The sequence below is a fragment of the Canis lupus genome, chromosome 27, assembly GCF_003254725.2.
Source record: "Canis lupus dingo isolate Sandy chromosome 27, ASM325472v2, whole genome shotgun sequence".
Taxonomy (NCBI): Eukaryota; Metazoa; Chordata; class Mammalia; order Carnivora; family Canidae; genus Canis; species Canis lupus.
In genome coordinates, this window is record NC_064269.1 from 37,378,289 (window position 1) to 37,395,553 (window position 17,265).

Here is a 17,265-nt window from a genome sequence, read left to right on the forward strand (position 1 = left end):
TGGTGGGGCGCCTACTTCTCCCTCTCCCTCTTCTGATCCCCATGCTTGTGCTCTGTCTCAAATAAATAAATAAAACCTTAAAAATTTTTATTTATTTATATGAGAGAGTGTTGGGTGTGGGGCAGGGAAGGGGTAGAGGAGAGAATCTCAAGCAGACTCTGCAGTGCAAGCCTGATGTGGAGCTTGGTCCCAGGACCCTGAGATCATGACTTGAGCCAAAACCAAGAGTCAGACACGTAACCCACTGAGCCACTCAGGTGCCCCTTCATTTGGATTCCTTTTTTTTTTTTTTTAAAGATTTTATTTATTTATTTGTAGAGACACACACAGAGAGAAGGAGAGAGAGAGACAGGCAGAGGGAGAAGCAGGCTCCACGCAGGGAGCTCGACATGGGACTCGATCCTGGGTCTCCAGGATCACACCCCTGGCTGCAGGCGGCGCCAAACCACTGCGCCACTGGGGCTGCCCTTCATTTGGATTCTTATCAGTGTCCCTCTGTCTTGAAGATGAGGATGTTCGTTTCTTGCAGGTATGGGAAGGGCACCTCTCAGCTTAAAATATTTGATCAGCCAAGATGTCATATTTTAGGGGACTATGTATTGAAGTCTATCGACTGCATATCCCTTAGCTTGGGAACTAAGTTCCGACTCGACTGTATCCTATTTCCCGAAAAAACAAAATTCAGTGGAATCAATTTTAAAGATCATATTGACTTTATTCAATAATTCACGAATTGGGCAACATCCAATCTAGCAGGTAGAAAGGAATTCTAAAGTGGTAAACAAGGGATCCCTGGGTGGTGCAGCGGTTTGGCGCCTGCCTTTGGCCCAGGGCGCAATCCTGGAGACCCGGGATCGAATCTCACATCGGGCTCCTGGCATGGAGCCTGCTTCTCCCTCTGCCTGTCTCTCTTTCTCTCCCTCTCTCTGTGACTATCATAAATAAATAAAAAAATTTAAAAAGTGGTAAACAAGATTTTATAGGCAGACGGGAGCAGGAGTAAGGAAGTGGTACTGGGTGAAAAAGTAGATTGGTTAATACAAGGGGACTTTCCTGTAGGGAATGGCAGAGGTCTACTGGCAGATTCCCTAACTCGCCAATCAGGAGACTCCTGGCTTCAGATTTCACTTCTGGGAGAGCCAAAACTAATTACATTCAGTATCAATTTGGTGATATGGAGCGTAGCAGGAACAACTCCATTTTGAGCCTGTTATCTGGTTTTTGACATTCTGAATCCATTTGTTTACCTCATCACTTGCTTTTTGCTGTGCACCTGAAGTTGAAATATAGTGAGATAGGAGCTTTTTCCCTTTTTTAAGATTTTATTTATTTATTCATGAGAGACACAGAGAGAGGCAGAGAGAGAAGTAGGCTCCAAGCATGTGGCCTGACGTGGGACTCGATCCCAGGTCTCCAGGATCACACCCTGGGATAAACACGGCGCTAAACTACTGAGCCACCCGGGCACCCCTGCCTAATAGGAGCTTTTTAATGTGGTTGGTGAGCCTTTCTGTTTCATGACCTTAAGAGTACTACCTGGTAGTGTTCTTGTATCCAGTTCATTTCCCACAAGACAAAGGAATCTCTCCTGGTGATGACATTTTTGAGTATCCGAGAATGTTCCAAACATGCTCAATACTTTGACTATATACAGAATTCTAGGTTGGAAAGCATTTTCCTTCAGAATTTGGAAGGTTTTTCTCCATTATCCTCTAACATTCAGTGTTGTTGGGGAATCTGAAGCCATTATATTCTGAATCTTAAAATTCTCACCTTTTCTTTTTTTAAGATTTTATTTTTTTATTCATGAGACATACAGAGAGACAGAGACGTAGGCAGAGGGAGAAGCAGGCTCCCTGAGGATAGCCCGATGTAGGGCTTGATCCAGGACCCTGGGATCACTCCCTGAGCTGAAAGCAGAAGTTGGATCATTAAGCCACCCAGGCGTCCCTTAAAATTCTCGTTTTCTTATATTTGCTCTATTTTACATGTTTGTAGTTCTGCTTTACTTTATTAAGGGGATATCTTTGATTTTATCTTTAAACCATTTTTTGTTGTTGTTTCTAATACCAAACTTCTAATTTCCAGGGCTTTTTTTTTTTTTTTTTCCGTTTTCCTGTTCTAGAAGGTGCATCCTGTTTGTTTCAAAAATACTACATAGGATTTCTTATCTCTGTTAAATAAAAAAAAAATAAAATAAAATAAAATAAAAAAGGGATCCCTGGGTGGCGCAGCGGTTTGGCGCCTGCCTTTGGCCCAGGGCGCGATCCTGGAGACCCAGGATCGAATCCCGCGTCGGGCTCCCGGTGCATGGAGCCTGCCTCTCCCTCTGCCTGTGTCTCTGCCTCTCTCTCACTGCGTGCCTATCATAAAAAAAAAATAAAATAAAATAAATAAAAATAAAAAAGGATTTCTTATCTCTGGAGAAATTAGGGATCGTTTTCTTTTTTTTTTTTTAAGATTTTATTTATTTATTCATGAGAGACAGAGAGACACGTCATGAGATCCTGGGTCTCCAGGATCAGGCCCTGGGCTAAAGGCAGTGCTAAACCGCTGAGCCACCGGGGTTGCCCCTAGGGATTGTTTTCTTTTCTTTTTTTTTAATTTTTATTTATTTATGATAGTCACACACACAGAGAGAGAGAGAGAGAGAGAGAGGCAGAGACACAGGCAGAGGGAGAAGCAGGCTCCATGCACTGGGAGCCCGATGTGGGATTCGATCCTGGGTCTCCAGGATCGCGCCCTGGGCCAAAGGCAGGGGCCAAACCGCTGCGCCACCCAGGGATCCCGGATTGTTTTCTTGATGTGTTCTTTTACAGTCTGGGTTTTGTTTTTGTGGATTTTTTTTCAAGTTGTTTCAATCCGTTTGGCCTCTAACCTCATCTTTCATACTATAAAGAAAAAAACAGGTTAACTAAAAAAGTGTTATAAATTTTAAAGATTTTTAAGATCTAGTCTTTTTAAAGCATATTTAGGGAGTGTTTTCCCAACTATCCTCTTGTCTCTCATATTTTTTAACCTTCTTTTGGCTCAGCTTCTCTATGTTGAAGCAAATTGAATCTTCACCATCCACATCCCACACCTTCCAGTAGCAATGGCTCTCCTCTAAGTCTGGATCTTTTGAGTGAGAGTCTATGCCAGCCCTTTTCACGCTTGTCATCTCACATCTCCTTCAATCTGATTGTTGCCCTTACTTCTCCAATGAAATTCTGAGACACTGCTGCAGGACCGGTACCCAGGGCAAAGGGGAGAACATCTGAGAACACAACAGGCGTGGAGAGTTAAGAGTGCCATAAAGCAGTGCTCCTTAAACTTTAGCACAGAGCAGGATCACCTGGGAGGCCCTGCCAAACTGCTGGGCCGGCTCTGATTCCTTGGATCTGGGTTGGTGCTCACTGCTTTCTAATCGAATCCAACAAGTTACCAGGTGCTGTTGATGCTGTCTGAAGGCCATACTTTTTGAGAACCACGTGAATAAAAAATTGCAACCTCACATGCCTTTATGGCTGTTCCTCATCTCCTCCAAAATATCTCTTGATCATAACTTCGACTTTTGCTTTTTAGTAAAAAGAAGCAAGATTGCCTTTGAGTATTTTCTCATGATTTCCAGCTACAGGGGGTTTAAGGGAAGCTGAACATAGAAGATGGGAAAAACATGTTTGGGGGGTAACTTGTTCTCCCACCTCCTGCAGGCAATCAGCAGTTAATGTGGGTGCTCTTTGCCCGAGTTCAGTACAGTATTGGGGTGGGGGTGAGAGCTTATACATTTAGTTAATTTCAGCTGCTCACAAATGTTAATTGCAATTCAATTAATCGTCCATAAGACAAACTAAGATTACAGATCCAAAGTACACATCCATAAAACATCAAGCTATTAAAGTATTTATAAGACACACTTCCAAAAAAAAATTTAAAAAGACACTTCATTTCTGCTCTCATTCCCTTACTGGCATCCACAGGTTTAAATGTGTCAGAGATGAGGAAAACTTTTCACTCAATCCAGGGACTCCAGGACCACGCCCTGAGCCAAAGGCAGCCGCTCAATTAACATTGAGCCACACAGGCATCCCCAAGGAAAACTTTTAGGGACTTTCTCAGTTAATTTTTTAAAAAATATTTTATTTATTTATTCATGAGAGACACACAGAAAGAGGCAGAGACACAGGCAGAGGGATGTGGGACTCGATCCTGGGATCCCAACCTGAGCTGAAGGCAGATGCTCAACCACTGAGCAACCCAGCTGTCCCTTTCTCAGTTAATTTAATTGGGAAATAATTAGCAGTTGGGGGGGACCACGCTTCATCTCCGCACTATAACACTTTAAAGCCCAGTCCACAAACCTGTAACCATCTCCAGAAGTAGTTCGAGAAAAACTGATTTTTGAGGCAGCCCTTGGGAGACGCAAGCACCGAGGCTCTTTTACAATTTTCCAGCCTACGTGACAGAGTATGATTGTTTAGATGCAGAGCAGATGAAGAATTACCCTATTAGTCCACTAATACTACTACGCCCACTCACCTTATCCCCTTAACCATTACCATTTACATTAAAATAGGCTGGCTGATTGGCTTATCTTTCGTTTTAAGAGGAAACCCGACCGAAACTTTGAGGTTTGTTCTTCCTCTTGCTACACCAGGCTTTGTTGGAATTTGGATTTTTTTCTTGCTCTTTCTGGGCTCTAAAGCTCTTCCCAGGCTAGCAAGTTTGAGTCTTGAGCATCACCTCCCACTGGCACCCGAAGATCCAGGAGCTTCAGTCCACAGCTAGGGTTTCAATGGGTTCACCAAAGCAGCTGCACCCATCCTGGGCCCCGGGATCATCTCAGATGTTTCCTGAAGAGCACTCTCAGGAAGGTTCAGGTAAGTCGGATGTACCCTTTATTAGAGTGAAGAGGTTGCCCTCCTTCTTAAGTTGACTTCAGTCTTGAGGAGGAATGCAGCGAAGTGAAAAACTACTTCCATCCAGGTAGGGCCTAGGTCGTGTGGGTACCCCCAGTGATAAACACGCAAAGGAAGACTGGGGAAGGAGTGTTGAGGCCTGCATTCTCTGCTTTCTACACTCAGGAACACTTAAATGTTTCCAGCCCAGCTTCTGGGGAAGAGCAATCAGAATCCTTCTAGGTCCTGGCTCAAAATGTCTGCCTATTAGCCATACGGATCAGGAATGGTAAAAAGGAACAAAATACAAGAAACCTGAATTCCAGATTAACCTAAAGTTTTTCTTCATCTCCCCAAACTTCTCTGGACTGGTTTTGCAGCTGAATTTATCCTTTAGGAATGTTAATAAATGAAGAAGTGGCTTTTCAGAGGAAATCCAAGGGACACACTTAAAAAAGCCAGTGAATGTGCTCTTTAATGTAAATTAGTAGGACAAACTCTGGAGGGCTTTCTTAGGAACAAAGCTCCAGAAATATTAACGGGGTCCTCTCCTTCTTGGGTTCCACCTGTGCCAAAACTTATTTCTTGGAGCTTCACCCAATCCCAGGCTTGGCCACAGAAAACCAATGGACTTGAAACCTCACTACCCTGACTAATGGTGGGGCTGGGTGGTGGTAGGTAACCCTGAGCCAATCCTCACTGGGCAGCTAGAAAGCTGGGTGGGAAGCTTACTGATATTTAATATTCCGGCAGCATCCCCTTCCCAATCCAGACCTGCCCACCCCACCCCACCCCACCTCACCTCCTTTGAGAAAAGAATCTGGGTGGGTATATATAGGGGGAAGATTAGTGAAGAGAATATCTGTAGAATTCCATCTCTGCGTTTCCTTGACTCTGCCTTAGTACTTCATGGTTCCACAACTAGGGATCTTTATTACTTGTGCACAAGTCCCTAGAAGTGAAATGGATCCTGACTCTTAATGTTTTCATCAGGAAGAATTAATGTTAACTCCTTTATGAGATAGGAGTATGGGGTATGCATAATGGTTTGGATCAGAGAGGCAAGTGAGTGGCTGATCTCCCAAAACAAAGGAGTGTTTGAGTTCATACCATGAAATGGTTGGTTATAAGTGAAGAGGGTAACAGCCAGTTCAGCTTCCTAGTTCTGTATAAGGACTGTTGTATTTGAGGTTTGTCTATTTCAGTGTGTGCCCCTGCCCCTAAGAAAATTGAAGAGGTGTGTAATTTTTTAAAGATTTTATATATTCATGAGAGACCCACAGAGAGAGACAGAGACACAGGCAGAGGGAGAAGCAGGCTCCCTGCAGGAAGCCCGATGCAGGACTTAATCCCTGGACCCGGGATCACGCCCTGAGTGGAAGGCAGATGCTCAAGTGTTGAACTACTCAGGTATCCCAAAGAGGGGAATAATTGTTACCACGTTGAGCTGCTGAAACTTGTTTACTGATTTTTGACTTGCATTGGTACTTTGTTGTCTGCCCCCACCTTCTATTACAAATTAACAGAAGGGAAAATGGAAAAACTGCCAATACCTGAATTTTGGGGGGAGGGGGGTCCCATGTTATTCCAATTGGAATCATACACTTAGGTATCTTTTATCCCTGTAGGGGAAAAATAACCTTCAGAACTACCAATAATAGGAAGGGGGTGGATTTTTTTTTTTTTTTTTTTAAGAACAAACTGTTTCAAAAAAAATAAAAATAAAATAAAAAAATAAAATAAAGAACAAACTGTTTCCCATCATAATGTATTATCTTTTAAGGTTTTATTTATTTTTAGAGCTAGAGTGCAAGAGGGAGAGGGACAAACTGACTCCATACTGAGCACAGAGCTGGACAGGGAGCTCTGTCTGTCCCAGGACCCTGAGATCATGAGATCAACACCTGAGCTGGGATCGAGAGTCAACTGCTTAGCCAACTGAGCTACCCAGGTGCCCCCCATCAAAGCAGATTCTTAAGCATGTTCCTCAAACCCTCTCACCATGTGCAGTGTGTTAGATGGCACAGTAGGTAACGTGCTATGTGATCTTCCACCCTGAAAAACCTTCCATTGTCCGTCATTGATCTGCTTAAGAGCAGACCTACTTGGAGCCTGAGACCAGTAAGTACTGGATGATGGAATGCACCCTAATGGATCTTTCTCTTTTCTTTCAGCACCTGTTCAAACCATGTCCGAAGTGTTAGTAAAGAACCTTAGCAAACTGACTCTCGACCCTAGTATCAAACTCCCTTCCCCTCTACCAGACTATCCACCCCAGCAGCAGGAGAGAGAGAAGAAACCACAGGGGCTTGTTGACCGCATCCTCAGCAACAACAGGAAGAGGAGTGGAGTGAGGACTCTGTTAACTGCTAGGAAAGAAAGGATGGAGAGGATGATTCGATTGATTCAGTACCAGCGCTACCTCAACAAGCGGTCCATGGTAGGTTCCAGTGATCTAGACAGCGTTTCCCCATGGGGGCAGGGGTGGGGGAGTGGAAGTGCACAAGCAATTAAGAATGAGCAGCAGTCACTCAACTATCCTGGTGAGCGCAGGGTGTGAATAACACTGGGATTTTTAACATTCTCCAATTTTTATCTTCCAGTAGATGTATAATATTAGTAATCTAATTTTCAATCATTTTTTTTTCTTCCCATAAAGCTTCAAAAGGATCTACCAGAGCAGGAAATTGAGGTAAAATAAGATTTTTTTCAAATGATACATGTGGGTGGGTATCTGATTTGTATTCTAAAAGATGTAAAAAAAAAAAAAATAAATAAAAAAAATAAAAGATGTTATTTATCCATGTAACAGAGTAAGACTGCATAAGCAAGGGGGGTGACGGAGAGAGAGAAATGGTCTTTCCACTGAGCAGGAAGCCCGAGACGCGGGTCTCAGTCCCAGCGCCCCTGGGAACATGACCTGAGCTAAAGGCAGACGCTTAACCAACTGAGCCACCCAGGCACCCTATTTCTTGTTTTTTCTTTTTGAGAGAAGGAAAGGTAAATTGACTTTGAATTTTGGAATATCTAGAAACTCTGGAGAAATCCATTCATATTTGTAATGTTTAGTGTAGTTTTGTTAATGGCAAAATTGATCAGAAAGTCCAGTGTTCCCACATACCTCCTGAACACAGTCTCCTCCACTGAACATTCCATGCCAGGATGATAAATTGGTAGCTGATGAACCTACACTGACATCACCTCCAGTCTATTTCTTACATTAAGGCCAACTCTTGGTGTGGTATATTTGTACTTCAAGTGCTGTCAAAAACATGGTCATGGAGGGATTCCTGGGTGGCTCAGTGGTTTGGTGCCTGCTTTCAGCCCAGGGCATGATCTGGAGTCCCACGATTGGGTCCCACATCGGGCTCCCTTCATGGAGCCTGCTTCTCCCTCTGCCTGTGTTTCTGTCCACTGAGCCTGCCCCCCCCCCCCCCGCAAATGTTTTTAAAAAACAGTCATGACAATACTCCATAGTAAGAGGGCATACAACCCGAGTTCAGTGTTGAGAAGTAATTGCTCACATTTAAGACCTTCCGAGAATGACACCAGAATATATTCTTGTTGGACAATCAGCTGTTACCATCACATAATGACCCACAATAGGGCATTCTTTAGTACCCACGTTTCAATCCTGCCTCATTGTCCCTAAAAAAAGGTGTATTCCAAAGGCTATTCTAGAGGTGGCTCTGCTGGGTGGCTCAGTTCGTTAAGCATCTGCCTCTTGATCTCCGTTCATGTCTTGATCTAGGTGGTGAGTTCAAGCCCCGCATGGGCTCCGTGCTCTGTGTGTAGTCTACTTTAAAAGGTTATTAATAAAAACCAAGCCTAGATTTGAAAGTTGTTTACAGCTCATGGTGCAATTAATCCATTTCTTCCTCTCCCCACCCCAGGGTGAATCCAGAGTGGAAAGATTTAGATGTACCTGTCATTATTGCCTGTATCATAAAGATGTTTCTGAGGATACCAGCATGGAGAATAATTATGACACGGAGCCAATGTAAACATAAACTTGTACTATTTCCTCTGATGAGTAATTCTAGGATCGTTATGCAGCAGCTCGGGAAAGCTGTTCTATGTTAAGACAAATTGTAATATTTTAATAATCTATGATATAAACTGTCTTGTATCTATTCTAGTTTGATATTAGTAGTTTGTGAGGAATCCTGTAGTTTTCATTTGAATGACTTCAGTTCCTGTAGTTTGCATTTGAATGGTGTCAGTTTATGTCCACTTTTCAATTTGACCTAAGGAAGCACTACTAGGTTTTGAGTGTGCCTAAGTGTTTGAGAAGCCTAAAGTCATTAAGATAAAACCTAACATCAAAAAATCGGAAGCCAAGTAACTTGTGCAGAAGGAATACACAGAAAACTTGGGGTGGTTTGGTTAGAGTATAATTAGGGGAGGGTGTGCATAAGGTAGATTTTTCTGGTTTTCAGAAATTGTAACTTTTTTGATGTGCTATTTCAATTTTTAGTAGCAAATGTGTATGTAGAGGATCTTATTAAAATTGAGACTTATTTGAATACTTAGTCTTGTTATTGGGGCGTGTTTGGGTGGCTCAGTCAAATATCTGCTTTCAGCTCAGGTTGTGATCCCAGGGTCCTGGGATTGAGCCCCACATCAGGCTCCCTGCTTAGCGGGGAGCCTGCTCCCTCTCCCTCTGTTGGTCCCCCTGTTTCTCCTCGTGATAGCAGTCAAAATCTTATTTTTTTGATTGCTTTTGCTAGCTGTGTATTCAGTGAACGATAGTTCTTACCTCATGACATTGCTATAATGTAACCTGACATTTTAATGTGTGATATTGTCCTGTTGGGAAGGAATTTGATACCTTTGGGGGTAAGGTTAGAAATTAAGGACACAGATACTTGTCCATACCAACTTCTGGAAGAGCTCTCAACTGGGAGGAAGATAGAATTGGAGCATGTGTTCAGAGTTTTGTTCATTTACAAGAACACCATACATAAGAGAAGCCACTAAAGACCTAGGCTGAAGAAATAAATCCCATGTGATAAATCCCTGGTAAGAAATGATCTGTGGGTCTTCAGAATGGAGTGGAGGCAGAAACCAAGCATGAACTTGAGAGGACTGGCCGCAATAAATGGCAAGTGCAGCAGTGATGTCTTGGGATATTAAATGTTAGCCCCTGCTTGCTACCAAGGTAGGTCTTCAGGGGTTATTCTACCTAAAACTAGTCGGGCTACCCTAGTCTACCAACATGGTAAGTGTGGGCAGGCTTGAAGTTTGGTGAAACTTGGAACAAGATTACACAGTATGTGTTCTGTATTCATTAAGCCCATTCAAGACCATGTAAGAAATGGCTGGTGTGAGATGGAAATACTGCCTGTGCCTAAAGCAAATGCTCTATTGTGTGCCTCTTCATCTTTCCTCTTAAGTTCCTTTCTTTGGGCACCTGGGTGGCTCAGGGGTTGGGTGTCTGCCTTTGGCTCAGGTCCTGATCCTGGAATCTGGGATCAGGTCCACATCGAGCTCCCCATAGGGAGCCTGCTTCTCCTTCGCCTGTCTCTGCCTGTCTCATGAATAAATAAAGGAACTTCTAAAAAAGATTATCATGAAAAAAAGTTCATTTATCAGGTGTTAAGGGATTTTATGTTAGATTTCCTCACTGATTGCAATATAGAACAGGTGTCAACTTTTTTTTTTTTTTTTTTTTGCCTTAGTTTTACAGGTCCCTGGGCTACTCAATTAAGCATCACCTGCTTTCGGCTCGGGATCTTGGGGTCTTGGGAATGAGCCTCTCTTTGGGCTCCCTGCCCAGCGGGAAGCCTGCTTCTCCCTCTCCCCGCTGCTTGTCCTTTCTCACCACTATCTTTCTCAAATACAGTCTTAAAATATTTTAAATTAACTTCCACCCAATGTAAACTATTACTTCAGTGGGGCTGAAACTCACAACCCTGAAATCAAGAGTCTACTGACCCGGCTAGCCAGGTTGCCCCTACACTTATTTTTAGCTTTTTAAGAAATTTCAAACAATTCCCAAGGCTAGAGCAATAAGCTTATGTACACAACTCATCTAGATATTAGCCATGTTTAACACTTTTTACTGAGGTATTTGGAAGTAAATTTCAGATGTTACAACCCTTAAACCTCAAGTACTTGTAACTTGAGCAAGAGTATTATGTAATGAGTCATTTAAGAGGCTTAGGCAAAATTATACAATTCCTTCATATTCAGCCTTTATATCATTCTTGTGACTTAGGCAGCAAAGATTTAGGTTTTGTGGTCTAACACGATCTGAAAATGTTTCGGTGGGTAATTTTTTTTTATCTCACTTTATCATGCCAGCTATATTTGTATGTAATAGTTTGGGAATTTAGGAGAATTCAAATTTCATATAACTTTATTAACATTTTTACTTTTAGTACCTATTTTCCTAATGCAAACAGTGATTACTACATTTTCCCCTTTTTTCCTTCCTTTACCCTTCTGTCTTCTCTACCTCTTAATTTGAATTGGAAAAAAAAAATGAATTGGAGTCCATTAAATTATATATTCAGCTTTGTCTTGCTGAACTCAAGTTTTCATAGGAAACTTTTTTTTTTAAGATTTTATTTATTCATGAGAGATACACAGAAAGAGGCAGACACACAGGCAGGGGAAGAAGCAGGCTCCATGCAGGGAACCCTATGTGGGACTCGATCCTGTGACTCCAGGATCACGCCCTGGGCCAAAGGCAGGTGCTAAAACGCTGAGCCACCCAGGGATCCCCGGAAACAACTATTCTATATCCATTTTTGTCCCTTTTTAAAGTCCTTTTTCCTTAAAATTTTTTTTAAAAATTCCTTTTTCCTGCAGTTACATATATGTAACGCTCATTGCTGTGTCTTTTCTGTACTTAACCAGTTACTCCTCACTTGTTCTCTAGTGCTTTCTTCAGAAAGGACTCAGTGCCCTGAAGTCTTTAATATTTCAAACTGTTCTTTTTTTCTTGACCACTTGTCTCCTTTTGCTCAAGGATATTAGAAGCATTGTTGAAATGTTGTAAATGCTGAGTGTTAATGAGAGCTGAGGCCAGCTTGCTCCCCCTTCCCCCTCTCCACCCCTTCACGTGTTTCTCTTTTTGCCTGATGGTTCAAAAGGGCTTCTTATCTTTAAAGATAGCTCCTCAAATAGCTCTCTGTTTGGACCATTTTGGATCATTTCCTCTTGAACTTGGTGTGTTCTTTGTTTCATTTAGTTTCCTGAGGGCTTTCCTCATAATTGTCCTGTTCCATTCCTTTTGTTTTCCCTGGGGAGTTCAGTCCTGTGTATTTTGGATTGCCTTTATCTTTATTTTTTCCTATGCATCCTTTAAATATTTCCACTTAATTTTCTTGTTCTTTCTACTATTTGCAAACATACCTTGGAGTTGTGAGTTTGGACCAGACCACTGTCATAAAGCAAGTCTCACAACAAAGCCAGTCAAATGAATCTTGGTTTTCGGTGCCTATAAAAGTTAGGTTTTAGGGATCCCTGGGTGGCGCAGCGGTTTGGCGCCTGCCTTTGGCCCAGGGCGCGATCCTGGAGACCCGGGATCGAATCCCACATCGGGCTCCCGGTGCACGGAGCCTGCTTCTCCCTCTGCCTATTTCTCTGCCTGTCTCTCTTTCTCTATCATAAATAAAAATTAAAAAAAAATAAAAGTTAGGTTTTACATTATACTTAGTTTATTAATGTGCAAAAGCATTATGTCTAAAAAAAAATTTAGATGCCTTAAATACTTTTTTGCTAAAAATATTAACCATTTGAGTTTTCAGCCAGTGGTAATACTTTTACTGGCCAATGGTCTGGCCTCCAATGTTGAAGACAACAATGAAGTTTGCTTCATCAATTCTGTGTAGCATTTTCCAGGACAATTTCTGTGTAGCATCCATCTATGCTATTTGATAGCGTTTTGCCCACAGAACTTTCAGGATTGGAGTCGATCCTCTCAAACTGCTGCTGCTTTATCAACTTTAAGTTAATGTACAATGTACTATTCTAAGTCCTCTGTATTTCAACAATCTTCACAGCATCTTCAACAGAAGTAGGTTCCATCTCAAGCAACTTTTTTTTTTTTTAAGATTTTATTTATTCATGAGAGAGGCAGAGACACAGAGGGAGAAGCAGGCTCCATGCAGGGAGCTGGATGTGGGACTCGATCCCAGGTCTCCAGGATCACACCCTGGGTTAAAGATGGCGCTAAACCGCTGAGCCACTTGGGCTGCCCAAGAAACAACTTTCTTTGCTCTTTCTGTTCTTTCATTAGAAAAAAAACTCTTATTCAAGTTTGATCATGAGATGGCAGCAATTCAGTCACATCTTAATGCTCCGCCACTGATTCTAGTTCTCTTGCTGTTTCAACCACATCTATAGTAACTCTACTGTAGTCTTGAACTCCTCAAAATCCTCCAATGAGGATTGGAATCAACTTCATAACTTGTTAATATTTATTTTGACCTCTTACCTTGAATAATGTTCTTAATGGCATCAAGAATGATTTTCCAGGTTTTCAATATATTTTACCCAGATCTATTAAAATTCACTATCAATGGCAGTTATAGCTTTACAAAAGGTATTTCTTAAATAAGACTCAAGTCTAAAAATAAGACTTGAAAGGTGAAAGCCCTGTTTCATGAGCTGCAGAATGGATGTATTAGCAGCCAAGAAACAACATGAACCTCACTGGACATCACCATCAGAGCTCTTGGGTGACCAGGTGTATTGTCAATGAGCAGTCATGTGAAAAATCGTTTCTTTTGAGCAGTAGGACTCAACAGTGGACTTAAAATATTCAGTAAACCATGTTGTAACCAGACGTGCTGTCACACAGGCTATTCCACTTATAGAACATAAGCAGAGTACATTTAGCATAATTCTTAAGGGCCCTAGAATTTTCAGAATGTTGAATGAATATTGGCTTCAGCTTAGAGTCACCAGAGACATTATCCACTAACATTAGCCTGTTCTTTGAAGCTCTGAAGCTAGGCCTGACTTCTCACTAGCTATGAAAGTCATAGATGGCATCTTCCAGTAGAGGCCTGTTTCATCTACATTGAAAATACGTGGTTTGCAAATATTTTTCCCCACTTTGGTTTTTTTTTTATATATCCTTTTGCTTTATTTTTATGCTCCTAAAATTTTTTTATGGAGCAATAGTTCTTAATTTTAATGAAGTTCAACTTACAGATTTTTTCCTTTTAGTGATCCTGCTTTTTTGGGTGGGGGTAGGGGTGGAATCCTGCTTTTGTGTCAACTCTTGAGAATTATTTGCTTACCTTTAGATTTTTTTTTTTAATTTTATGTATTCATGAAGAGACCCGACAGAGCTCCCCAGAGGGGAGCCTGCTTCTCCCTCTGCCTGTGTCTCTGCCTGTGTGTGTGTGTGTGTGTGTGGTCATGAATAAATAAGAATCTAAAGAGAAAAAAAAAAAAAAAACAGGCTCCCTTCTGGGAGCCCGATGAGGGACTTGATCCCAGGACCCTAGGATCAAGACCAGCTCAACCACTGAGCCACCCAGGCGTTCCCTACCCCTAGATCTTTAAGATGTTTTCTGATGTTTAGTTTTGTTTTAAGTCCATGATTCTCGTTTTCAGTTAATTTTTGTATAAGGGGGATCCCTGGGTGGCGCAGCGGTTTGGCGCCTGCCTTTGGCCCAGGGCGCGATCCTGAGGATTCAGGATCGAATCCCACGTCGGGCTCCCGGTTCATGGAGCCTGCTTCTCCCTCTGCCTGTGTCTCTGCCTCTCTCTCTCACTGTGTGCCTATCATAAGTAGATAAAAATTAAAAAAAAATTTTTTTTGTATAAGGTATGAAGCAGAGGATTTTTTTTTTTTTTGTTTGCGTATAGATTTCCTTTTTTTTTTTAAATTTTTTTATTTATTTATGATAGTTACAGAGAGAGAGAGAGGGAGGCAGAGACACAGGCAGAGGGAGAAGCAGGCTCCATGCACCGGGAGCCCGATGTGGGATTCGATCCTGGGTCTCCGGGATCACGCCCTGGGCCAAAGGCAGGCGCCAAACTGCTGCGCCACCCAGGGATCCCGTCTGTATAGATTTCCAACTGCTCTAGCAGCATTTGTTGAAAGGCCATCTTTCTTCCATTGAATTCCACACCTTTGTCAAAAATCAAACTCCTTGTGTCATTATTGTGGTCAAAATACACACCATAGGGATCCCTGGGTGGCGCAGCGGTTTGGCTCCTGCCTTTGGCCCAGGGCGCGATCCTGGAGACCCGGGATCGAATCCCATATCGGGCTCCCGGTGCATGGAGCCTGCTTCTCCCTCTGCCTGTGTTTCTGCCTCTCTCTCTCTGTGCGACTATCATAAATAAAAAATAAAATAGACACCATAATATTTACCATTTTAACCATTGGTAATTAGTTCACTGGCATAAAGTACATTCCCATTGTGCAGCCATCAGCATATCCTACCTACCTCATATAAGTGTAATCATATAATTGTCCTTTTATGTCTAGTTTATTTCGTTTAACATGTTTTCCAGTTCAAACATTGTAGCATGTATAGACCACAATTAGCTTATTGAATCTTTCAGGGATCCTTTTAGGAGGCTTCCTACAACACCTCTGCTTATTCCTCTTTGGCTAGCATTCAATCCTGTAGCCATACTAATAAGAGTGGTTTGGAAACATATATTTAGCTGAGGGTGCAATATGCCAAGCAAAAAATTAAAGTTTTACCAAAGGAGACAGAAAACCGACTTGAAAAGCAACTCTTAGTCTGTCGCAAATGAATTAAAGAATATTTGAATAGTATTGAAAGGAATTACCTGGACATCAGAACAGAATTCAGCGCTCAGGATAGTGAATTCTGGAATCCTTTTCCTCTTCCTCGGTATTCCACTTTTTAAAATTTCAATTTTAATTTAAATTTTATTTATTTATGATAGTCACAGAGAGAGAGAGAGAGAGAGAGAGAGAGAGAGAGAGGCAGAGACACAGGCAGAGGGAGAAGCAGGCTCCATGCACTGGGAGCCTGATGTGGGATTCGATCCCGGGTCTCCAGGATCGCGCCCTGGGCCAAAGGCAGGCGCCAAACCGCTGCGCCACCCAGGGATCCCTTAATTTAATTTTTTAAAAGATTTTATAAGAGAAGCAGAGACATAGGAAGAGGGAGAAGCAGACTGTCTGTGGGGAGCCTGATACAGGACTCAATCCCAGAACCCCAGGATCACGACCTGAGCCAAAGGCAGACACTCAACCTACTGAGCCACCCAGGTGCCCTATTATACTTTTTAAAAATAAAGATTTAAGTAGTCTCTGCCCAACGTGGGGCTTGAACTCATGACCCTGAGATCAAGAGTCCCATGTTCTTCTGATGCCACCAGCCAGGTGCCCCTCAGTTTTGAATTACTAAGGCTCATCTTCATGCCCCAATTTCTGTGAATGAAAAAAAGCTGTTTAGTTCATTTATCCTTAAGAACACAGAAGATTTAAAAAGAAATAATTACCCTAAGGAGGATTTGTTCAACCCACATTCAGAAACAACAAAACAGCAGTACTCCAAATTGTTCATTAGACTGCACAAGATCCCACTGTTTCTAAAACATCAAAGAAATAGAACTGAAGAAAAATAACACTTCTCAGATACTCCAGGTTTATCTTTGTGTTTGAGTAATGCACTCTGGACAATACTGCGTGAAGGAGGACAGAAAGTACAAGGTGAGCTGTGCTTGAATATAAGTCCTCAACTTTTACCTAAGGCTCTCTCCTGCCATTTTGGAGGCTGTAGTGATGCTGGCGAAAGGACTTCTAAGGCCATTTTTGCTGACTATAACTGGTGTCTCTGAAACCAAAGGAATCACACAGCTCTTCTTAAAATTGAAGGTAAAAAGGAAAAAAAAAATTGACGGTGGGGCACCCAGGTGGTCCAGTCATTGAGTCTGCCTTCAGCTCAGGTCCTGATCCAGGGTTCCCGGGATCAAGTCCCACATCAAGGGAGCCTGCTTCTCCCTCTGCCTATGTCTCTGATTCTTTCTCTGTGTCTCTCATGAATAGATAAAATCTTTAAAGAAAATTGAAGGTGTTTATGTTAGAGATGAAACTGAATTCTATCTAGGTGAGAGACATGCTTAAATACGTGCAAAGCAAAGAACACAGTGACTCCAGGATCACACCCCAGGCTGCAGGCGGCGCCAAACCGCTGTACCACTGGGGCTGCCCTGGTGCTGGATTTAATGTTCAAGCAAAATTGGCTAGAGATAGAATATTTGCTTTTATCTCTTTCAAGGTAAAAATATTCTCTCGACTTAAACTGGTTTATTGCAGATATATGACTTATTTGAAACCACCTCAAGGGATTTCCGGGTGGCTCAGCGGTTTAGCACCTGCATTCAGGCCAGGACTGTGATCCTGGAGACCCTGGTTCAAGTCCCACATCAGGCTCCC

The 17,265-nt window shown here is 42.3% G+C and overlaps 1 protein-coding gene across 9 annotated transcripts in view; it reads left to right on the top strand.

Moving 5' to 3' along the window:
* Positions 1-17,265, top strand: part of DPPA3 (developmental pluripotency associated 3) — a 69,743-nt gene that overhangs the window by 44,462 nt on the left and 8,016 nt on the right. For 5 of the 9 annotated variants that reach the window (XM_049102419.1, XM_049102423.1, XM_049102420.1 and 2 more), the window contains 4 exons: positions 4,685-4,859; positions 7,052-7,317; positions 7,537-7,569; positions 8,771-8,877. In XM_049102419.1, coding sequence (XP_048958376.1) covers positions 4,775-4,859; positions 7,052-7,317; positions 7,537-7,569; positions 8,771-8,877 — 491 coding nt within the window. In that variant the 5' untranslated portion in view covers positions 4,685-4,774. Of the gene's footprint in view, positions 1-318; positions 530-4,684; positions 4,860-7,051; positions 7,318-7,536; positions 7,570-8,770; positions 8,878-17,265 lie in introns of all 9 variants that reach the window. The other 4 variants (XM_049102422.1, XM_049102421.1, XM_049102425.1 and 1 more) reach the window with 3 other exon arrangements.